At 40.0% G+C, this 23137-nt stretch overlaps 2 protein-coding genes across 2 annotated transcripts; one reads left to right on the forward strand and one right to left on the reverse strand.

The window, feature by feature from the left end:
* Positions 1 to 3258: 3258 nt before the first annotated feature.
* Positions 3259 to 11403, reverse strand: LOC115381364 (DET1- and DDB1-associated protein 1). Its single transcript, XM_030082674.1, has 5 exons — positions 11069 to 11403; positions 7373 to 7453; positions 7204 to 7255; positions 5884 to 5945; positions 3259 to 5709 (listed from the first exon to the last, which is right to left on the reverse strand). The coding sequence occupies exons 1-5, from the start codon at positions 11075 to 11077 to the stop codon at positions 5605 to 5607; spliced, it is 309 nt and encodes a 102-aa protein (XP_029938534.1). The 5' UTR covers positions 11078 to 11403; the 3' UTR covers positions 3259 to 5604.
* A 2085-nt stretch (positions 11404 to 13488) lies between these two features.
* On the forward strand, positions 13489 to 22088 carry LOC115382033 (protein ABHD8-like). Its single transcript, XM_030083677.1, has 5 exons — positions 13489 to 13657; positions 18583 to 19392; positions 20318 to 20488; positions 20643 to 20859; positions 21849 to 22088. The coding sequence occupies exons 2-5, from the start codon at positions 18593 to 18595 to the stop codon at positions 22086 to 22088; spliced, it is 1428 nt and encodes a 475-aa protein (XP_029939537.1). The 5' UTR covers positions 13489 to 13657; positions 18583 to 18592.
* The last annotated feature ends 1049 nt before the right edge of the window (positions 22089 to 23137 follow it).

The raw sequence follows: 23137 nt of genomic DNA on the forward strand, positions 1-23137 counted from the left end.
GTTCTCTGGATTCACGCTCTTGCTCTTTTTTCCATCATTAGACTAATTGATGTTGAGATCAGGGCTCTGTAGGGGCTAACGCACCTCTTACAGTGCTCCTTGTTCTTGGAGATAATTGAGTGACTCTGGGTCATTGGTACACAGATTTCCATTTTATTAATTGAAAAAGTGTTGCCCCTGGGATGGTTTTGTGTGATAGCGAATGTTAACTTAAAATCTAAAAGTGCCTAAAACTTTTGCAAAGTACTGTAGTGTCTCGATGCTCTGATGTACTGCAGCACTGGTTATGTTTTTGTTTTGTTTTTTAATTCCCCAAATGAAGAGCCTATCTGTACCCCATCACGTCTGTTGAATCACCAAAAAGTGCTACCGTCCATTAGTACAGAAGCCACATGTTTGATCAGTGATTGAATCTTTTCTCCTTAACAAAATTCGCACATTTGTCATATGAAGCAGAGGCAGCAAAAACAGGAGAGTCTGGCTGGAGTATAGGTGCACATCTAAAATGGAACTGCATGACGTAGTTTATGGATAAGGCCAATGCACTGCGTTTTAGGTTGAGAGACATTAACTATGCATTTCCACACTTTCACCTCCGGCAAGGATTTTGGCAATAAGACTGAGCTAAAGTTGAAAGGTTACACTATCAGCTCCACACAAACGCCCCACTTTTAACACCTCTGCCTAATTACCCACATTCCCTCTCTATGCATCATTGATTTTTCAGTGTCAGCTCTCTACCATCGTATTTATTGTAAGAACTCTACCCAGACCTGCAACTTAAAAAAAAAATTAATTTCCATTGACTGCTTTGTGTTTACAAATTTGTAAGCTTCAAAGAAGTTTTTTATATTTTGTTGCTGCTTTCATGTGCCATCTGTAGTCCATTTTTTTGTCCTCAGCCTAAAAAGGAGAAAAATGTACTTTCTGACATTAAATGCAATACAGGAGTGGAATGTCAACTTGCGTGGTCACAGTATCATTTTACTCTGTGCTTTTTCTATATTTGGATTCACTGTTTATTATAAATGTAAAATAGGAAGAGCAATACTGAAAGGAACTTCATACCCTCAGTATCGGTGCATCATTCCCACGGACATTGTTCAAGGCTAATGCAACAACAGAACACACTGAGATGGGACAATGTAGCTGAGCAGTCTCACAAAAAATACTTTTTTTTTTTTTTTTTTTTTTTGCAGCTTTTGGATTTCAGGGATGAATGACATGACAACGCAATAGAGACCATTCATGACCGTGTGAACATTTGTGGAGTGAGGATAGGCCAGTTTTTGAGTCGACGTGACTGAAAATGGGAAGGTGGAGATCAGGGAGTCTGCTGAGTCACAGACAGGCAGAGTTTGAGTCGTGCCTCCGTGTGGGTAGTTACTTCTTATTCAGGTACAACAAACATCTTCATAGGACATAATGGATTTCATAAACCAATCGTCACTTGTTTTGTGCTTGCTCTCTCCTCAGCAGCAACAAACTGATATCATGGATTTCATTAAATGAGCACTAGGTGGAGCAAAATAACAGTTTTTGAGCACTTTGGGTCTCACAGGCCATCCATCCAGTGGGACATCAGACATCTCTAATTCATCATCTAATCAAGTGCAGCTGATTCAAATAATTTGGGATTATCTTCACTTTAAGGTGTATATGAGTATAGTATGAACTCAGTGAGGAAGGACTGAATGAACTCAGTGTTCTGGACTTCATGTGTTGAACCGGCGAGGGTCTCACCCATTTAAACAACCCTATCTTCAAAAAAGTAAGACATTTTCATAGAAGCCTCACCTACACAACATCATATGCTCTTCCAATGTACCACTGTACAAAAAAATCTTTTGAAGAAAAATACTGGGAAAATGGGATTATTTATTTCTTTTAATTTATTTTGTCATATTTTTGTATGACCTGGAAAATAGTTAATAAAACTATTTCAAAAGCATTTCATGTGTTGTGAATGTCTCACAAAGCCTTCAATCGACATATTCCCCGCATCGGTGACAAGGACCTCCAGAACGATTTCACACATTTTAAACACCACAAGACAAAGAAACCCTGTTTCAAACCAGTTTTATTTTAGCAAAGCTAGAAAGAAATTATCTGGTCTCACACACATGGGATGGGGCAAGGCTTCGTGTGTAGAAGAACAGGCGATCTGAGCAGAGGACTTGATGATAGAAATAAAGACAACGGGGTATTTTTACACTGAGGGTAGAAAGATGACTGACCACACTAAACCAACATCATAGTATAAACCTAACAGACACGAGGCTTTGATTTGGCTCTGTTATAGATAACATTTAGGGGGTAAGAACTTCAGTATTGCACGAGTACAAACCAAATCTTAGGAACAAGGCAGGTTGGCAACACTATGCAGTGTAAGTTCACTGTGTATCTTTATAGCTGATTATCCAACACCCTTTAAAATCCCCACTCCCCCATCACTGACCAAAGTCTGTGTTCCACTGACTGTCCCCCTCTGGGAGCATTTGCAGGAGAAAAACAGACCTCATGAATGACTACTAAAGAAATTCAATTTACAGCATTTAACCCAAAGACGGAGGTCTTCATTGCCAGGTGTTCCTGGTTTTACCAGATTTGCATCTCCCGTTTCAGTCAGACAAGATGTGTGCTACAGCTCAAGAGGTGCTTTCACTTGCACACATATGCATCCAGCGCAGCTTACAGTTCCCAAATACTGCAACACACAATGCAATGCACATATTTCGTGTAACTACTTTGGTGAATTCTGTATCAAATCTAGTGTTTTCAATAACAATTTAGCTCCATCAGAGATTAAACACATGAAGAAATCACTGGGGAGACCCAGGTTCTCTGGAACTGATCTGTCCTAGTTTCAAGTAATTTTTATCTTTATTGTCCCACCATTGGTTAAAACAGTCATATATGAAGTATTTTTCCCCCACTAGGCAAGCTCCTGCATGAGGGGTGCAACTGTCCGTGGTCAAGCAGAAATAAACACAACACCACCTGTCAAGACAATAACTTGCAGGATTGCTGAACATCCAGCCGACTCCCGGGCTGCGGGATCTGAAGGGTGGGGACCATGGTGAAGGAGATGTAAGGCCTCGAGGCTAACATATGGTCATGCAAGATAATCCCACAACTTCCAATCAATACCCCACAGATGTAATACTGAACTACAAAAATCGACACCCAGCTATGAAATATCAACATGCAAGACAGGGGAGAAAGAAAATGTACCAGGCAGTGGGGTTCTTGCTTTTCTTTCATGACGATTTTTTTTTGATAGTTTTTTTTTTTTTTTTAACAAAAAGGCAGACACAAAGATACTCGAATTCAATAAACTATTTCTGACTAGTATTACTAGTATTTATTTACCCACAAAATAATTTCTTCTTGTTCCCCTTTCCACACGTCACAATAAATATGTATCACACCATCTGTGCTGTTGAGAAGCTGTCAAATGAAGGAGTATTCATAAGATCGCAGGAAAACTTCCTAACTTCCAAGTGGGGAAAATATTAGACAACCATCCTTCCGGGTTACTGGGAAAAAGTAAAGCTCCAGAAAGCAAGTTTGCTGACTCTATTCATCAGTGGGAAAATCAGCTCAGTGATATCGCATTACAGTTGTGCTTAATTTAGATTTGTTTATGGCAGAAAAATTAGTCTATAATTTGGAAATTGGACTATTTCCCATTTTTTGCCAGAGGTGGAGCTGATGTATAAATACTTTGAACTACACCAACATCTTCTTATGAGCATTATAGTAGAGTATTTGTTTTTATCGAGGGAGGAGGGTGTTGTTGGAAGAGTTGCTTCTACTTTGTGCTGTTTATCACAGTGGTTCTGTTGAGTCAGACAGTGTGGAAAACAAATGTTGCAATGCCCCCATGTGGCTGCGGAGTGGGCAGTGAAGGTGGGCACTGTGGCTGGCAGGAAGCTCGTTGCCATACATCAACAATAGTCATAACAAAATTACAACAGTAATATAATGTTCACATGAATCAGGACACATTTCCCTGGTGACAGAAGGCTGCACAATCCATGTACTAGATATGTTTTGAAGAGCAGTGTCTGACTTAGTCTGCTGAGACCATTTCATCTTAAATTTACTGACTTTTTCAACGGTTCACTCACCTCTCACATACAGCATTAAACACACTCACTGTTCTGCATGCATGTACACAGGTGCACAAATCCACACAGGGAATAGCCACCATGAACAGGGCTCAACATCTTTTTTTTCTTTGCTGACCAGCCGCTGTTGCTAGTAGGCCGTCGTAAGGTGAACCTTGAAAAGTGCTTTAAAAAAAAAAAGATTTTGCTCCGACCTTCAGTGACCACACGATCTTTAGCTCCTAGAGATCTCTTTTCACAAACCTAAAACACCAAGAGCTCATCAAGTGAAATCCCGTGCAAAGCCTGTGATCGTGCCTGCAAGTCTGCGCTCTTACATTCTGAGCATAATGAGATTTTTCTGGTGAACCAATACAGTTCCTGCTTTCTGTACACAAGATTGATGCTCCGCCCCTTTGCTGTGAGAGCTGGACTACAGAAGACGAAAACCAATCTAAAGCTGTTTGGGAACCATATTGGTGCGAAGCACGTTCACACGATGGCCGTGCCACAACAAAATCTCAATACGCTCATACTGCATCTGGCAGATAGGACCACAGATGTTGTGCAGAATTTCACTTGGAGAACTTTTGGCATTTAGGCGAGTGAAAAGAGATGTTTTTTATGAGCCTTAGTTGGCGTAGTCCCAGAAGGTTGGAGCGAGATGAAATGATAACTATGGTCACCTTACAGCCTGAAGTAGTTTCTAGCAACTCAACATTTTCACTAGCCACAAATAATTTATTATTTATCTCTAAAACAAGAGTAGTGAACTCACAATTTTTTTTAATTACTTCTATTTTCTAAAAATCAGTTCAGTAAAAGATGAATATACAGCTATGGATAAAATATGAGGCCAATAAATCCAATGACAAGCAAATAAGAGCCAGGCTGAGGTTTGAACAAGAGTGTAAGGATTGGACCGCAGGGGAGTAGAGAAAGGTCAACTTCTCTGATGAGACTACTTCTCAGTTTTGTCCAACACCTGGTCATCTAGAGATTAGATGAGACCGGGAAAGTTCTCGTCAAATCATTTTGCAGTGGTCTCTTAATTTTTTCCACAGCTATATGGATACCGTTACTCACATGCATATCAACATAAAATCAGTGACATTTTTTTCCTTCATTCCAAACTGCATGGATTCCTCTGAACAGTGCTCCAGGTAACAAGTAATAACAATGACTACAAACCATGTCTGTTTCCCACAATTCCAGCAGGGTGGCTGGTATTAATGTTGAGCCCTGTTCCTGGATAAACCTGACTAAAATCATCTCTGCTCACATCATTTTAAAATGCACACAATCTTTACACCATAAATGGTTTTTTTGTCAATGGGAAATTCCCATGTTCTCTGCAGCTGACTTAATCAGGCCGACAAAGATGTCTAACTGCAGCCCAGACTAAAAGTCCGGAGGGAGTGTTATTTGTTAGCTGGCTATGCCCTGTAAATGCAAAACACTCACACACACGCCCATTCAGAAAGTCACACACTTATGAGTCTTCATTCATCTCTTGGCTATCTGTTCTGGCGATCTTCCTGGGAGGTGCTGGGCTGTCACCCTCACCTTGTTCCTGTTCTCGTTTCTTTGCAGCATTCTGTTTGATACAAAAGGATCAAACAACAGTCAGTAAAATCACAGTTAAAAATAATAGCGCAGCTATTTATACCAAGCACCAAACGTCAATCAATACGTCATGATATCGGTTTGTTACTGGCAGTAACTCATTTCCAATTAATGATGTTTATTCAAAACTGGGGTTGATATTCACCTTTTTGTCCCACTGCTGGTGAAGGTAACGCAAGAGGATGTTGGTTTTCTCTGTGACAATAACTGGAAGCAAACAAAGCCAGCAAAATTACAAATATTGTTTAGAACCATTCTTGGGTAGCCAGGTGATGCAACTTTAATCAATATCACAACCACCGCAAAGCCTTCAAAATTTGTTCTGTATCTTATATGTTTAGAAACAGTTTTAAAATGTGTGAGAATTTTTAGACTGTATGAGTGTTTTGGGATGTTTGATACAGGGCTGGGAGATATTTCAAAATTTACAATATATCGACATTTCCCTAAAATTTGATATTGAGAAATACAGTATTCATATTGACATGATTTTTGTAGTAAATTATTAGTTTCAAGAGTTTCTCTGTGTTGATATGTCTTGCCTGGCGGCAGCCTTTCTCACTCTTAGGTGAGCTGCACGCACGGCCCCGCCCCTCCCTGCATGCGAGCCCCACTCCAGTTTTAAGTTTGCAGACAGACATGAGTGGCAGACAAGAACAACGAAAAGGTTGAAGGGGATGTCTGGTGCTTTTGGGTGATGTGAGTGATGTACTGATTGCGTTGCAAAAATAAAGGATCCTTTAGCGCACATCACCCAAAAGTGCTTTACAGAGAAACTGGTGATTTCACTCGTCCGACGTTGAACAGGAAAAAAAAAAAAAATGCTTCAACCTCTGCCTCTGATATAAGGGAGAGCTTCCTTCATTCCTTCATGTTTTCTGTGTGGTCAGCTTGTCAAACATATGGTCCATGGACCAAACCAGGGACACCAGAGGGTCCAGTCTGGCCAGTGAGACTGTGACTGTGCTTATAGTTGTCATTGCTGCTTTTTATTTGCAGCAGGACTGAAAGAGATTTCATTGTGTTTTATACCAGGATGCAAAGTTTGAAATTGCCATGGTTTTAAAATTGTATTGATTGTGAAGATATTACATTTTCCCTACAAATACTTTTTTTTTAATGCATGTCAATTTTTTTCCTCCTCTCCACTTTCCTGGACAATTCACATGTTTATTTTGTGCATCTAGTGGTTAATAAAAGTGCCTGTATTGCAGTTTGTCAAAGATTTTAACCCCATAATATTTGTGGTAAAACTTAGAAGAAGAAACAGTGTTTATACCAGATAATAATTTTGAAACAAATAATAACATACGAATTTTGGGCCATATCACCCAGCCCTACTTACAAAGCAAGATTTGCTCACAAATGACAGTAAATCCAGCCACAGAAGAAATGCAATGAAACAAAAATGACTGAAGGAAACAAACTGCAAGCTAAAGGCAATTCAATATAGAGCATTACGTACTCTGTTCAGAGGGATATTCACGTGTTGGAAGATACACAGACGGCCTGCGATTCTGCATAAAGGCAAACGAAAGAGGCGATAAATTATGATTATGCTTAATTACATGGACTTTTCCTGACAGCAGCAAACATTTTAGAAACAAAAATTATGTTGATAACAGGATACTTACAGATGCTTTGCAAACTGAGTCTGCATGAAACCTACTGAAGTTACTCTTATTGTAGACCGGGAGTCCTTTTAAAAAGTCAGCCTGCAGGAGAAAGGTGAGGTGAGTGTTAGATCCCGTTGCTCTTAAACTCATCAGTCCAACCACCACTTACACAGCTTCTTAAAAATCTTCCCAAGAATTTTAAACGTGTGTTAAATTTAGATGAACTTGAATTTAATGCAAGAAACATGTCTCAAAAAGGCTGGTACAGAAGTCACAAAACAAATGGAAAATTCTGCAATGCTAGAAAAGAAACCCCTGAAAATCAATATGCAACATATTGATAGTAACTGAGCCGGTCAGTAAGAGTACTGAGGGAAAACGTGCATACTCCATTGAAGCTGAGTTTTTCAGAAAAAAAATATCTACTGCGTAGAGCAGTTCCTGCACTGTAAAATTGTAACAATAAATCACAGTAACTTAGGAAAGAAACTGAAAACCAGTTTTTACTGTATTACGATTGTTTATCCTTAGCAAGGACAGCAATAAAAACGCACAAGACTGTATAACCAAAATGACTGCAACACTGCACAAAAATAACAACCAAAAAAAAAAAAAAAAAACAGCTTAAGTTAAGTTTGGGCGTAGAGTCCTCTTTCCCTTCCTCTTCACCCTCTACACCGCAGACGTCAGCTGCTGCACTGGGACATGTTCTCTCCATACGTTTGCAGACAACTCTGCTGTAGTTGCATATACACGAAAGTCCCAAATGATTCGTACCCAAGGCAAAATTTTGGCTTGAAGTTGCTTTTACACAACCAGCAAGTTTTTTGGTTTGACAGAAATAAAGATACAGACTTCTTCCAAAAGATAATAAGATGATATGCAAAAAGCACCACTGTGGAAAAAAAAAAAAAAAAAAGTCTCCACTGGTATTTCTGACCATTCATTTTCATCCATGAGCTCCAACTCCTCCAGGTTGGAAGGTCTAGCCATCTGATCTTTAGTTCCCCCCACAGATTCTCAACTGCATTTAAGTCAAGACTCATGCTGGGCCACAGCAAAACGTTTGTGTTTCGGTCCGCTAACCATTCCGTCACCACTTTTGCTGGGAGTTTTGGGTGACTGCAATGTCCACTACTGCGGATGGCCAAGTTTTTCTGCACGCCGCCTGATGTTGTTGTTCAGAATCTTAATGTGTTGCTCATTTTTTTATGGTGCTGTTTACTGTGATTAGTTTTCCTGGTCCATGAGATGAAAAACACCCCCAGAGTGTTAATTTCCCACCACCATGTTTGACAGTAAGGATGGCGTTCTTCGGATTGAAGGATTCTCCTGTTTTTGGCACCAAAGGATGGACAAATCAAATTTCAACTGTACAGAAAACAGAAGCAGAAGATCAGGAGACTTCTTTGCCCAGATGAGCATTTCCAGAGGCCAAGTGAGGCTTTGTGTGTCTTCTCTGGAGAAGTGGCATCCTTCTTGGTCTGCATCCGTAGAACTAGCAGTTGAACCTTGAGATCTCGCCACTAGCAGAGCCAAGATTCCCCAAGATGGCTTTGGTGGTGATCCTTGGTTTCTCTTGTACCTCTCTCACTTTACTCCTGGCCAGCATAGGTGTCATTTTCAGCTTCCGACCACATCCTCCGAGATTTTTCTCGACTTGTATTTTTTCAAATAATTATTTGCACTGCAGCCAGTGGAACTTGAAAACATTTAGATATGGTTTCATAAGCCTCTCCTAACTTGTGAGCCGCAATGTGCAGCTGCAAGTGCTCGGCGAGCTCCTGTGCCATAGTGATAACTGTCCACAAACACACCAGAGAGAGCTGCTGGTTTTCATGAGTTGAGTTGATTAAAACAACTGTTCTCAGTGAATCAGAGTAATTAAGATGCTTTAGAACAGCTTGGACTATTTGGAATGCTTTACTATAGATCGTGACAGTTTTTAAAAGGTATGAATCATTTTGGACATGACATGTTTTTCTGAAATGTAAATAAAAGCTTTTCCTATTCCACAAAAATGCCTTGTGTACATCACCTTAGCTTTTGGGAGACATCTATGTTTTCCTTGTCTAACAAAACCTTTATGGTTGAATAAACCTAAAACTTTCCTGGGGTATGAATAATTTTGGACTAAAGTGTATCTGAGGGGGTGAAACCAAATACATACCAACTGTTAAGAATCTTGTCACATGGCCTGAACAGAAACATCTGCAGCTTAATGTGATAAACACCAAGGAGCTGCTGGTGGACCTGGGGAGGAACCTGTGCCTGTCTCCCATTTCCATCCAAGGGGGCAGTGTGGACATTGTGGAGTATAAATATCTGAGAGTGAATATTGACTAGAAACTAGAATGGGCAAAGAAAACCGACACCCTCCACCGGAAGGGCCAAAGCCATCTCTATTTTCTGAGGTGCTCCTTCAACATTTGACATACAATGCTGAAGGTCTTCTTTGCACCTGTGGTGGCAAACATAATGCTTTACACATTTGCTCGTTGGGGTATTTTGGTGCAGCAGATAAGTTGGCTGACACCAACAGGCTCAATAGATCCTTTAGACTCTGTACGTGTGGACCCAGAGTGGAAGATACGTTGCAAATTGAGATCCATCAGAGCACTATGTTCCCACCCTGTCCATAATTTACTGGTCAACAGAATGAGCACCTTCAGTAAGAGACTCAAAATGCAGTAGAGAGCGCCACAGGAGAATGTTCCTTCCTGTGTTCATCAAATTATGTAATTCCACTTTCTAAAGTGTTTTTATTTTGCTCCAAACAAAGACCACAGCAAACTGCCTTGGATTAGTGATCATAAATATTTTTCAGTAATTTAGTCATTTTTTTAAGCAGTAACTACATTCAGCCAGTCGATGCCTGGTTTCCTTCAGAAGGATGGTCAGGAATCAAATTCTATAACAATGTCACTTCTTAGTGAAAGACAGCAGGTGTCAAATTGACCTGTGAGCATGGCAGCCATGCCATTTACTCAAAACAACTGGCAAATTAGATCAAATCTAGCATCAAGCTTGAATGAAAAACATATAATTTTTCAACTATTACAATATCACAAAGGAGAGATGATCCACAACCAGAGGACACACCTCTGACCAACCTCTGCTGAAACATTTTGCTGGTATCGAATGCAAAATTCCACCTGTATATTCTAAATGCAATCAAATCTTGAGTTGATGGGTAATAAATGTGCTATTTTTAATGAAATAACAGGTTCAGATGGCGTGTGCTTCATTTACATTTTAAAGCGCCCTTATTACAAGGTTTTTACAGTGGAGTTACACAGTAGGAACATTACAAATGATCGGGTGGCATGTGCAGATATGAGAGAAGAGGTTTAGAGAGTCCCTGCAGAGATGACTGGACAGCAGATATATCGAACCTGGGTATTGGGCGTTTCCTCATCTGAGCCACCCATTCAGGCTAACGGGCCTGTAACCTCAACACCAACCCCCCCCCCCCCCCCCCCCCCCCCCCGGACGTTTCAACGGGCAAGCCTAGCACTTTCAAACAAGCCGGACGGAGATGAGCAGCCCAGGGGGGACCTCGATGCCGGCTCGGCCTCGGTAAATGACTCCCCCAACAGGAGGAGCAGGTGTGGCTAATGGCAAGCTAACTGCTACCGCCCGGCTGCTCCGAACGTGCCCCCACCGATAACTGAGGTGTGGCTGACGGTAGTAATCGGAGTACAGGAGTCGTACCTTCTCCATGACGGCGAGGGGAAACGTCGAGACGCCGGCTCGTGGGCTTCACTCGGTGTGGGCTGTGCTGTGGTGACGGCCGAGCTAGCTCTCTGGGTGCTTCACAGTGACAGCTGTCCTTATCGGGTCCTCTCGGAGAACACGGTTCACACACACGACGCCGTTTCCATGTTATATCTTAGTGTCCGTGTAAAACACGACGCTACGCCGGTGAAATGAAACGCGGCGTAGTGGAAGCATGAGTTCTGAAGGCTAGTTACACTGGACTTAGCATGGTGAATATGAGGCAGCGATGCTTCCTTGGCCACGCCCCGAGCGCGCTGATTGGCTCAGCCGTGCTCCCACGTGGTGGTAGCTACATCTAAAACCCAATCAAAAAACACAACACCGTTTAGCCCCGCCCTAAAACACTCACTAGGCGCTTCATTATGAAAAACACGAGCAGACCCAACTGCATGAACATACTCTGCGAGCATCACATCTCTCACCCAGCAAAGTGTAACGACAACATAATCCGAGTACAGCACAGAACAGCGAAGGCTATGAAGGCACTCAAACTAGCAACTCAAAAAAAGGATATTGTGTCGTTATCCTGTTAAGAGACAAGCAAAATACCAAAAGACATACAAGTAACAACTACTCAGTTACGTTTTATAAAGTAACGACAGTCTACTTCTTTGTCAGTCTTTAATAAGAAAAGGTGTTGTATGAGTTAGTGTTCTGGCAGTGTCCATCAGTAATCATAATTCCAATTTCACAACAATTACAAGTCAAACAGACTGGCACAGAGGTATAAACACCATTTCCCAGTCCACCTTTTAGCAAAATCTGTCACCTAATAAACGTTTCTGTGGGAAACTTGGTGTGCTGTATGTATACACTTCGAGCTGATCTTTACATGTAGTCATCCCTCTTCTTGTGCATGTCACTTGCTTTTTAGATGACAGTGTCATGGAATATATGGGATAAGATGATCTGCAACTCTCCTGTTACACTTATAGTTTCGAAATGAATAATATTCAATAATTTTGTATTCTTTCCAGTTACAAATTCTGTTCTGAAATTGTGTTTTAATAAAAACAGGAAATTTGTTTTTTTCTTTTTTTCTTGTTGTGACCAGGGCTTTTTTTTATTATCAAAATTTAAAAAGTAATCTCAAAAAAAGTTGTGGGATTGTTGGGAAAGTAGATCAAATTTGGAGGTCTTGGATGGTGGCAAAGGCGGAGCATGGGTCTCAGTACAGAGGGGGAGGAGCATTCTGGACGGGCCCTTTTGATACGTGTCAATCTCAGAGCGTCCGCTGTCCATGGTGCTGAAAAATCAGATTAAAAACTCACGGGCTAAATCTGTACAATCTTTGATACAGCTTAAATATAAAATGAACACAGCTGGTCTAAAATTACACAATCTATTCAGATAGAGACACAGCTATCTATGTCTTTTGGAATTCACGTATATTAGGAAAAAAAAAATAGACTTCGCGATCTCTTATAGTTGAGAGCAACACAAGGCACATTCAAATAGCCAGGTGTTTAAGACCACAGCATTCTGATAAAGATAATATTTTTGAAGGTTTCACTGACTCACCAATGGCTCTGTTAGGTTTTGGGTAGTACCGCTAGCGGCTAGCATAGTGTTTAGCATACTGTTTAACTTCCCTCGAAAGAGTTCAGATCAATTGCAAAAGAAAAAAACTCGTTAATGCCGCACAGCCAATCAGCGCTGGCTTACAGCTCTGATGCATTCATGGACAGTCGTAATGTAAGAATTGGCAAATTGGAGCCCACAATCTCGCACACACTGCACATTTTATTATAAGAATTTATTTACGAGTAAATGTGAACACATCACATGAAACGGGGCCCTATGACCTTATGGAGCGACCGCCCCCTTGCCCCCACTCTGGCTCCGCTACAGGATGGTGGTGACCCCAGACTTTTCCTGCTGCTACTGTGTAAAGCTCTCTGAGGTCCTCCAGGAGACTTCTGGAGTGGCAATTAAAGATGCACATGTCCAAGATTAGCTTTGTTGTTTTTTTAAATGAGATATAAACTGCTTTAAAGTTTATGTCCTTAGACCTTTTAATTTGTTACCTACATTTTTGCACACTTCACAATTTATGTATTTTTTATTTATTTATTTACTTGCTTGTTTATTTTCACTATGAGGAAGCTGGTGTCTTCTTGTAACTGCCTCTACTGTGTGTTCTCCTGCCACATAGGGGGCAGCTCTTCACACACACAGCCACTGGAAGTTTTCCTTACACCCCACGTGAATGGATTATAATCCAGTTTACAGCCGGAGTTCCACGGTGCGTTTCTGCTTGTCCAAGCGCCGACCCCACACATCCCAGCATGGAGGTGGAGAGCTGCAGTGGTCAGATATTTCTATCCATCTCTGACCCGTGTAAATATCTTCTGTCAGCGGGACCATAGGAGCCGCCACGCGAAGGCGAAGGACAGCAAAATCCAGATAAATTAGATTATTGGATTGGCTGCAAAAGATTATAGCGCTCTTTCCTCCATGCTTCACAGCAAAACTACATCCGTTTGAGCATATAAGCGGGATTTCTGCTAAATACAGTCAAAGGTAGGCATTTTGCTTTACTGTTGTTTCTGTCTGTACTCATTTGTTGTTCTTTTTGTTGTTGTTTTTATAGTATTTAAGTCATTCCATAGCCAATCATGCGATGCAAACATGTTGTTGAATGTTGTTTAAGTAACTGACATTAGGCTTTATTTATTTTTTTAAATATAGGTAGACGTTAAAATAGATTTGTAGGGCCACACTGTTGATTACAGATAAGAATCTGCCAACCAAAGTCAACAACATAACCACTGCTTTTGGCTTCATCCTGTTTTATTTTGTCTTGAAAACAATAATTCTCCTTCTTGCTTGACTTTTTATCTAATGGGCACCCTTATGCATTTATCAAAACACAACAAATTACCGAAATATGTTTCCTAAATAATGTTTGACTACATTTTTTTAACACGGAGCTTTCTCAAATCTCTCAAGATGAATACCTTTTTCATGAAATTTACTTCAAACTCACAAAATCAAGCAAACAAATGATTGGGTTTTTCTAAACACAGCAGTTCAAATGTGACAGCAAGCTGTAATGAAATGTGTGCCTGTAGAGCAATTGGTAATAGCTTTAGACAGACTCATATAGAGGAAAATGTAGTATGTTTTAAAATATAGTAGAAAAAAAGAGGAAAAAGATCATTTTCTCACTTAATCTTCACAAAAGTGAAGGAGATAAGACACTTAACATAATTTTGAGGTTGTAGACCTTTTGAATAGTCTCTACTATTTTCCAGACTCCAGTCTTGACAATGCTTGTTTCTAACATGTCTAAATAGTAAAATAACTACTTGTAAATCCAAGACATAAGTGGTTACTCATATTTCTGAATGAAAACACAATCAAGAAGGACATAAATGTTCAGAGTTACAAAATGTGTACCTGGTAAATGCTTTCTCTTTTATTTGAAGTTTGATCTGAGCACTGATCATGAATTGACCAGTTAAGTTTGCAGAACATGTTTGAGGAGTGGTCAGCTGAAGAGGCTTTTCACCCTATGTAGTAAACAGGTGTAGTGAGTGCCTTAAACACCAGTGTTAGTCTGGTAAACATTTAGAACATATAGTGGCAGTGGTGGGCAGGCTCTTACAGGTCTATCTATCTATCTATCTATCTATCTATCTATCTATCTATCTATCTATCTATTGTATATATTAGAAAAAACATTAATACTTACCCCACATATTCATAAAGTTTCATGCATCTATGCAGCCTCTCAGTACAACTTAGGGTCGTGAGGCTCTGAAGCCGGTTGCTGCTGACCGTGGGTGAAGGCAGGGTGTTTTCTACACAGAAAGTCACACTGACAGACAGTTTGAAGACACCAATTATACCAGTTTATCGTGTATGTTCAGAAAGCCCACGCACAGGGAAAACAAACTCTGGACAGAAAGGCTCTGTGGCTCAGCTACACTATTGTGTGGCTTTTATAAAGTTTTTCTGGCACATTGAGTTACATTTAATATGAAACCATCACCTAACATGCACACATTTAATGTGATAAGTAGGCAGTATTCATTGTTTTCATCAAAAGCACTTCACTCTTGTTCTGATAGCGAATTTCTTTTCGCTCAACACAATCAAAACAGACTTTTAAAGTTTGCGTTTTTTTTTTATTTACATTTGAAAGAGATTTATTTTGTAGCATGGATCCTAATTGCTTCTCTATAGAAATGTTCTTGAATAATGTGTTCAGAATATTGAATGATTTGTGTTTCACATAAAAATTGACATTTGAACATTAAATTGAATTGTTCTGCACATGATTCAGGTTCTTAGAAAGTATTTGCAAAGAAAATAAAACAAAATGAAAACACAGCATCTAGCCCAAAGTGCCACACACCACGCATGGACACACACACTTCATAACTCCATTATCCCTTAGTTTCAATTTTCTCTGTTATAGTTCATATTCTTCATCACATTCTTGAAAAGAATGTGAGAAATGCTAACGTTCTCTTGATTCTTTGAACGGTACAGTTATTCTCATTGTGATTAACACAGAACTCAGTGTTTGCTGAAAACGGTGAAACTGTCTTCAGTTTGTTTGAATAGATAATCTACTGCATACATATTAAAGCCAAATTACACTGAAGGAAGAAACTCTAAACAAAAGTTTGTCTCAATCCATTATTGTCTCTATTTGAGTCCAGAGTCCAATGATGATTTCTTGAGGGGAAAGATAAAAATGTTACTTTTAGAATTTGTGTGTGTGTGTGTGTGTGTGTGTGTGTGTGTGTGTGTGTGTGTGTGTGTGTACATTTTGTTGAGAGATAGTTGGTAAGCGGTAAAGTTGTCACCCCCACCAATATATAAATCTAATATATCACTACACAGAGCACACTATGACCCTACTTTGTTGACACAGGAGATGCAAACATGAGCAAAAAGACACAAAATAGCCACCGAAGCAGGAATGCAGTGTTACATTCAGTGTTCACAATTGCTGGGATGAAAACATTAACTGATCAGTGGTAGTTTGGATGAATATGCAACGCATTACATGGAGGATGAAACTCTCGCCGCACAGTGTCACCAGCTTCATGGAGAGGAGGAGGACAGATTGTGTTGTGTGGACTTAGACTGACACACGGAGTGCATAATCCCCTCTTGCAAGGAGGGGAGTGACAGGAAGGTTGTATAATGCCACCAGCAGAGAGACATGCAGACCTGTCTTGGCTGCTGCGTGGTTGCCATGGCTGATAATCAACTGACAACTGACACTGTTTACTGTACCTGTGCGACTGTATACGATCAGCTTTCCCTGTGTTGTTTATTTTTTGAATTGCTGAGAGGAATTTTCAAAACATAGAAGTTTAGAGTTCACAAGAGCAAACGGTTGGTTGTAAACCAACCTTAAATCCTCAATGCAGCATTTGTGAATTAATCTGATGGATACATTTCATACCCCAAAAAAAACAAAAAAAAACAACAACAACAAAAAAACTTATTATTCACTGATATCATTCCTTCAAGGCACTCACTCAACCATACCCGGTTAACCGTTTAGTGGCTTTGACTGGCGATACAGCAGCAGAGTGATCACATGGCGGACAGCTTTAACTCAGAGAGCTATTACAGTCCGTGTCTATTTTTACCCCCAAAGGCCGCACTGAGGGAAGATGCTGCTCAGTTACATCTGACAGACAGTTACAATCAGATGGAAGATTGTAAAATGTGCGGGAACTTGTGTGCTTTTTCAATAAAGAATGCAAATGCAGGTTCCCAGAGTTTCATTTGGCATGAATTTTGTTAATATTACTGTGATAAAAAAAAAAAATCAAACTATAATAAAGTAATAATCAAACAGTTTTTGGTTCGAATGCTGACATACAATAATATCAAACTGATAAGTTATTTGTTTTCATGTTTTTAAAGTAACTGCAGTTATAACACAGGTTTTTATAATGATCAGTATTAAAATAGTTTCATAGTAAACATTCACACACAAATCACTGATACAGGAAATATGCAAAATATTATATTGTTAAACTGAGTGTCAGTGTTTCTTTAAAATATTTGTCTGTCTGAGGGAATGTTCAACCTCTGAGCTATATAAACATTCAAAATTTAAATTTTATCCATTGTGTTCTTTAAAATTTAAATGTAAAGTTTACAATCTAAAACTGTTTTATGTAGAACAGTTCAACATATGTTAAAACTAAAGGTAATACTGTATTATTATTTAATTTTCTTTTAGTTTAACAGTTCTGATAGTCTAAATAGTATCTAAGTTAAATGTTATTTTTTTTGTGAGTTGTTGTTAGTTTTGCTTTGACTTAAGGTTCACAATTTGTGTAAATTATTGGTAAAAATATTTTTCAGCACAGTTTTACTTCATGGGTGTATGGAGAAATAATATCTGAAGAATTCACAGTCCAGCAGCACATCTCAGATTATTCAGGTTTAGTAATTTAAGAATGCATTGGATTGTTAGCAAGTGTTTTTGTTGATCTCTCCTGTATCTAGATTAAAGCAACACTAGTACAGCCTCACTCCATGTGACCCACTGCCTCTCGTTTATATTGTACAACTTCATGTTTACTTTGATTGTTCTGACAAATATTTTTAAAATCACATCAAATATTACAGACTTGTGGCTAGAGTACAAGTTTGCTTCATGCATGTGTGACCAGGCCTACTGACTTCACACTGAATATCATACACACTTTTGCTCATATGCTCCAAAATGCTCACAAATCATGTCGAATGTGTGTGTGTGTGTGTGTGTGTGTGTGTGTGTGTGTGTGTGTGTGTGTGTGCATGTGTGTGTCGTAGTGACATCACTGAAAGAGTTGTCTTTTCACATTTCCACTATTCTCATGTGCTTTAACCTTGATTTTCCACTAGTCCTTTGACTTTTTAAAACTTGTAGTCCTTAAACTTCATCTCTAACTTTGTCAGTGTTACAGGTTGGATTTTTTTTTCAGCTCCAACATTCACACTTGAATCTTCTTCAGAAAATACTGTTTTGCTAGAGTTATTTTTCTAATCTGCAATATATATATATATGTATATATATATATATATATATATATATATATATATATATATATATATATATATATATATATATATATATATATATATATATATATATATATACATACATACATATATATATATTGCAGATTAGAAAAATAACTCTAGCAAAACAGTATTTTCTGAAGAAGAAAATTCAAGCAGATTCAAGATTCAACATATATATATATATGTATATATATATATATATATATATATATATATATATGTGTGTGTGTGTGTGTGTGTGTGTGTGTGTGTGTGTGTGTGTGTGTGTGTGTGTATATTACATTCATATATTACATTCAACATTATATATTTATTTATTTAATTTCAATTCTAGATTTTTGTATTCCTTTTCCGGTGTCTTAATTTAATACCTTCCATTGTTACTTTTTCCCCACCAGACTGGCAGCCATGCTGACCAGTTTTCTGGAAGGCTTGCTCTGCTGCCTCACCTCGAAATCGGCCAACGTCGTGGTCCCTGTGGAGACTTCAGAGCCGGCCGATGGCTACGAGTTTGTGGAGGTGAAACCAGGCCGTGTCCTGAGGGTTCGACACATCATCCCTGACCGGGCGGTAGTGGAGGAGCCCAGTGGGCAAGGCGGGGTGGTGAGCTGCAAGCGAAAGATCACGGTTTACCGAAATGGACAGCTGTTCATCGAGAACCTGGGTGACAGGGCGAGTGCGGAAATAAAAACCTGTCAGAATGGAGAGACTGAACCCAACAGCACTGTAGAGGTTGAATTGACAGACTGTAATAAGTCTTCACCTCCTGTCAGCCTCCCCGAGTCCAGGTCGGACTCAGTCACAGCTGGAAACAACGGGGCGTCTGAAACGGCGGCAGCAGCAGGAGAGGCGCCTGCCGCCGGACAGGTCGACCAGTCACAGCAACCCAGAAAACGCAGGCGGAAACCCAAGCGCACCGTGGTGATCGACTGTGAGAGGAAGATATCGACCTGCAAAGGGACTCATGCAGACGTGGCTCTGTTCTTCATCCACGGCGTGGGAGGCTCGCTGGACATCTGGGGGAACCAGTTGGACTTCTTTTCACGGCTCGGCTATGAAGTGATCGCCCCTGACCTGGCCGGTCACGGAGCAAGCTCGGCACCACAGATTTCTGCAGCATATACCTTCTATGCTCTCGCCGAGGACATGAGAATCATCTTCAAGAGATACGCTCGGAAGAGGAATATCCTCATAGGACATTCTTATGGGTAAATTTAAGAGCACGGCATTCACACAAAACACAGCAGAACCTCTGCAGATCACTCTGGTCTAAAAGCTCTGTGAAACAATTTAAGATGTTATTGCAAGCAATTTTTCAAAAATATTTTACAAAGCAAAATGTGCAAAGACATAAACCTAATTTCTCAGCAGACACAGAATAGTGAAGTACCGTCAAAAAGAATGTTAAGACAAACTAAATTTTATCAACCACCTAAGAAAAGACAATACAGGCGAGGTCGACATCCTTAGTGTTATTTTTAATGAGATGAATAAACCTCTTCATTTCATTTGTTCATGTTTTTCCCTGATTCAACTTGGTGGTGCAAAAACCTAAAACATTTATTATTATATATTATTTATACGATATGCAATATCACACGTTTCATATCAGCTGAACATCAAAACTTTGGGACATTGAAAAAAGTTGGTGTTTCACCAACTGGTTGAGTGTTGAAATATCAAGTCCATAAATAATTTAGAGACAAAAACGTCTCTTTCCTCAGTTGATTGTAAATTTTTCAACAATTTTTGAAAAATCTGGAGGAGTTCCTTTGGATTTTGGCTTACTATATAGCATGAAGAAATTCAGTCTGAGAGCCGGCTACAGCAGCATACCCATCCACCTTCTCTGCTGTTTTGTCTCACTCTGGTGTGGTGGGACGTGATGGGTACAACATCGTACATTCACACCCACAGGGAATTTGGAGCCACCAATTAACTTTAAATGCATGTTTTTTGGACTGTGACAAGAAATCGGGGTGAAAACTGTTGCAAACACAGAGAGCTCGTAAACTTCACACAGAAATGTTCTCAAATCCAAAGACTATACATGATTATTATAATTCAGCCAACGTGACGACCTTATTTATTTCGGTGTATCTTGTAACCATTCCTCTTTTTCTTCTTGTCTAGTGTGTCGTTCTGTACATTCTTGGCTCATGAGTTTCCAGAACAGATTCACAAGATGGTGATGATTAACGGCGGTGGTCCGACAGCTCTGGAGCCGAGCCTCTGCTCCATCTTCAACCTGCCTACCTGTGTGCTCCACTGCCTCTCACCGCTACTCGCCTGGAGCTTTCTGAAGTGAGTAAATCGATACCTCTTCAATAACTAACAACTGTGTGGTCTCTCCTATTGTTTAGTTAAAATATTAATATTGCCAGAGTGTTTTTTTTTTCTCTCTCTTTCTGAAGCCATTTGTAACTCTGATAAATTTTCTTCACACTGTCCCTTATAGGGCCGGCTTCGCTCGACAGGGCGCCAAGGAGAAACAGCTCCTGAAAGAAAACAATGCCTTCAACGTGTCGTCGTTTGTGTTGCGCGCCATGATGAGCGGGCAGTACTGGCCTGAGGGCGACGAGGTTTACCATGCCGAGCTCACGGTTCCCGTCCTGCTGGTTCATGGCATGCACGACAAGTTTGTCCCCGTTGAGGAGGACCAGCGCATGGCAGAGGTGGGTGAACTGCCAAACTGTTATATAGTGCCATGAAGTAAAGTTTTTTTGTTTTTTTTTCTGGGGACAAATGTAATGTTGACCCTCAACATAAAGTTCAATAGGAAGAGATTTAGGAGATTATGAGCAGAGTGTTTATTGAAATCATGTGAAGTAGATGCAAAAATGTTTCCATCAGTTGACAATGATGTTAAAAATCTAGTGCTGTCAGTTTTAATCGCAATTTAATCGCATTGATCGCAATTAATCATGATTAATTCATGGACAACTGTCAACAATTAACTTTTTTAAAGTTGAGATTAATTGCCACGAAGAATCTAATCCTCATAAATCAGTCCCAATGTCAGGAAAAAACACTATTATCCTCTAGTTCTTTTCTTTGTCCCAATTGGCAGACCTCAATGGATTAATCGCAATTAAAATTGACAGCACTATAAAAATCTTAAAAAAATAACTGCTGTAACTTGCTCGATCTTCCTCTACCTACAGGAAACCTCCATTGTTGTCATGATTGATCTAATTATAAATTAAAACAGAATTTCAATTGGAAAATGTAGTCACTGGACGTAACATAAGCTTAATTTGTGTTTGGATAACAAATACAACTGAATCAAAGAGTGCAAAGTCTTCAACTGAGTATTTTTCAAGAACTCTCCCTACCTTGATTTAAAAAACTGTGAGTAAGAAAATCATTAAAGACACTTATATGTTTTCACAGTTAGAATGAATTAAAGTACTATTTTACAGTTGCTTTCATATTCCCAATGGCACACCTAAGAGTCTTTCAGTTAGTTTTCCATGTTTTGTTACTTGTTTGTTTTGGTTATATGTCACTGCTAATAAACAGTGCAATGCAGAAGGTAATAGAAACGACTGAACTAATTAACTAACCAAAGTAGATTTTCAAAGGTGTCCAACATGTTTATGGTTCAACTGTCAACAAAAAAACCTCCTGAAGGGGTTTCATTTCATGTTTATTCTTTGCCCAGATCCTCTTGATGGCGTTCCTGAAAGTCTTGGAGGACGGAAGTCACATGATTATGATGGAGTGCCCCGAGGCAGTCAACACACTCCTGCACGAGTTCTTCCTCTGGGAACCGGTCACACTTCCGCCACCCAAGAAAGAGTCAAAAACACGCCCGGAGACTGCCAAAGCTCAAAGCAACAACGCCAAGACTTCAACTGAGCCTGCCAAGGTCCGGCCAGCCACCGCCAGACAGAACTCATGAAAACTGCAGCGCAGAGGAGCAACAGGACTCGGGTGTAATGGCTCACCGTGCATTCAGCGCACGCTGGGTGCCGGGGCTCGTTGTTGAGTTGTTACATCTCCTGGAAATTCCAGAATATCTGAAGTGACGCAGCTGAAGGTTGGATTTGTTGTGGCAAGATGGTGCAAAGAGTTCAAGTTTGATTAAAGGAACTTCAGATCAGCTGAAGCAGAAGCAGCTGGCGCTGATGCAACGAGACAGTCCACTCTTCTGATCTCCACTGCTGGTCCTGAACATGCAGCAGGAAAGACATCGCTGTGCCTTGAAGTGGTGTGCAGTGATAATCACTCATGAAAAAGAGATACTGTGAAAAGAAACCTTTGACTTATGGGAACATATCAAAAAGGCTGCTCAGATTTTGCCTTGAATAGGAGGTGAACCCAATCACTATCAGTCGCTGTTACTCTGGTTCCATTTCACTCCGTCGACGTCCCGTTACTCTGCACAATGCAAAGCTTCAGCGAAGCCCGGGTGGATGGTGAATCCAGCAGTGGTTATTTACTTACTTGAGGTTCAGAGTTTATTTTGACAGGCGTGTGTTTATTCTCTCAATGTTTGTGTGACGTGGCTCTACTTTTCCACTCCCTTTTAATTGTAGCAAAATTCAGTGTTCAGTCCTTCTGTCAGTTCGTCTTCTCTACTGGAGGCATTGCTGTGGGGGCTGAAAGAGCTGAAGCCTGACCGAGACAACAATGGGTGAAGGTTGGGGTGTCCTCAGGAAAGACCACCTGTCCGTGGCGGGGTAACGACAGAGACAGACAATTAAATATGCACGCACACAAGGTTGTCATGTCTTTGAACTACTCCAGGAGATTGGTGTACATGAAGAAAAGACAAGCATGCAGAGGGGGAACTTGCAAACTTCACACAGAAAAGTCACTGGACTTGGACAGGGAATTTTATTGGTGACACAAGGTGGTAACTTTGGCTTTTGATTTGCTTTTAGTAAACCGTTCACACAATGAATCATTACAAAGAGCGAAAATATTTTGATGCAGTAGGGTACAGTA

This window comes from Salarias fasciatus, chromosome 23 (assembly GCF_902148845.1).
Source record: "Salarias fasciatus chromosome 23, fSalaFa1.1, whole genome shotgun sequence".
Taxonomy (NCBI): domain Eukaryota; kingdom Metazoa; phylum Chordata; class Actinopteri; order Blenniiformes; family Blenniidae; genus Salarias; species Salarias fasciatus.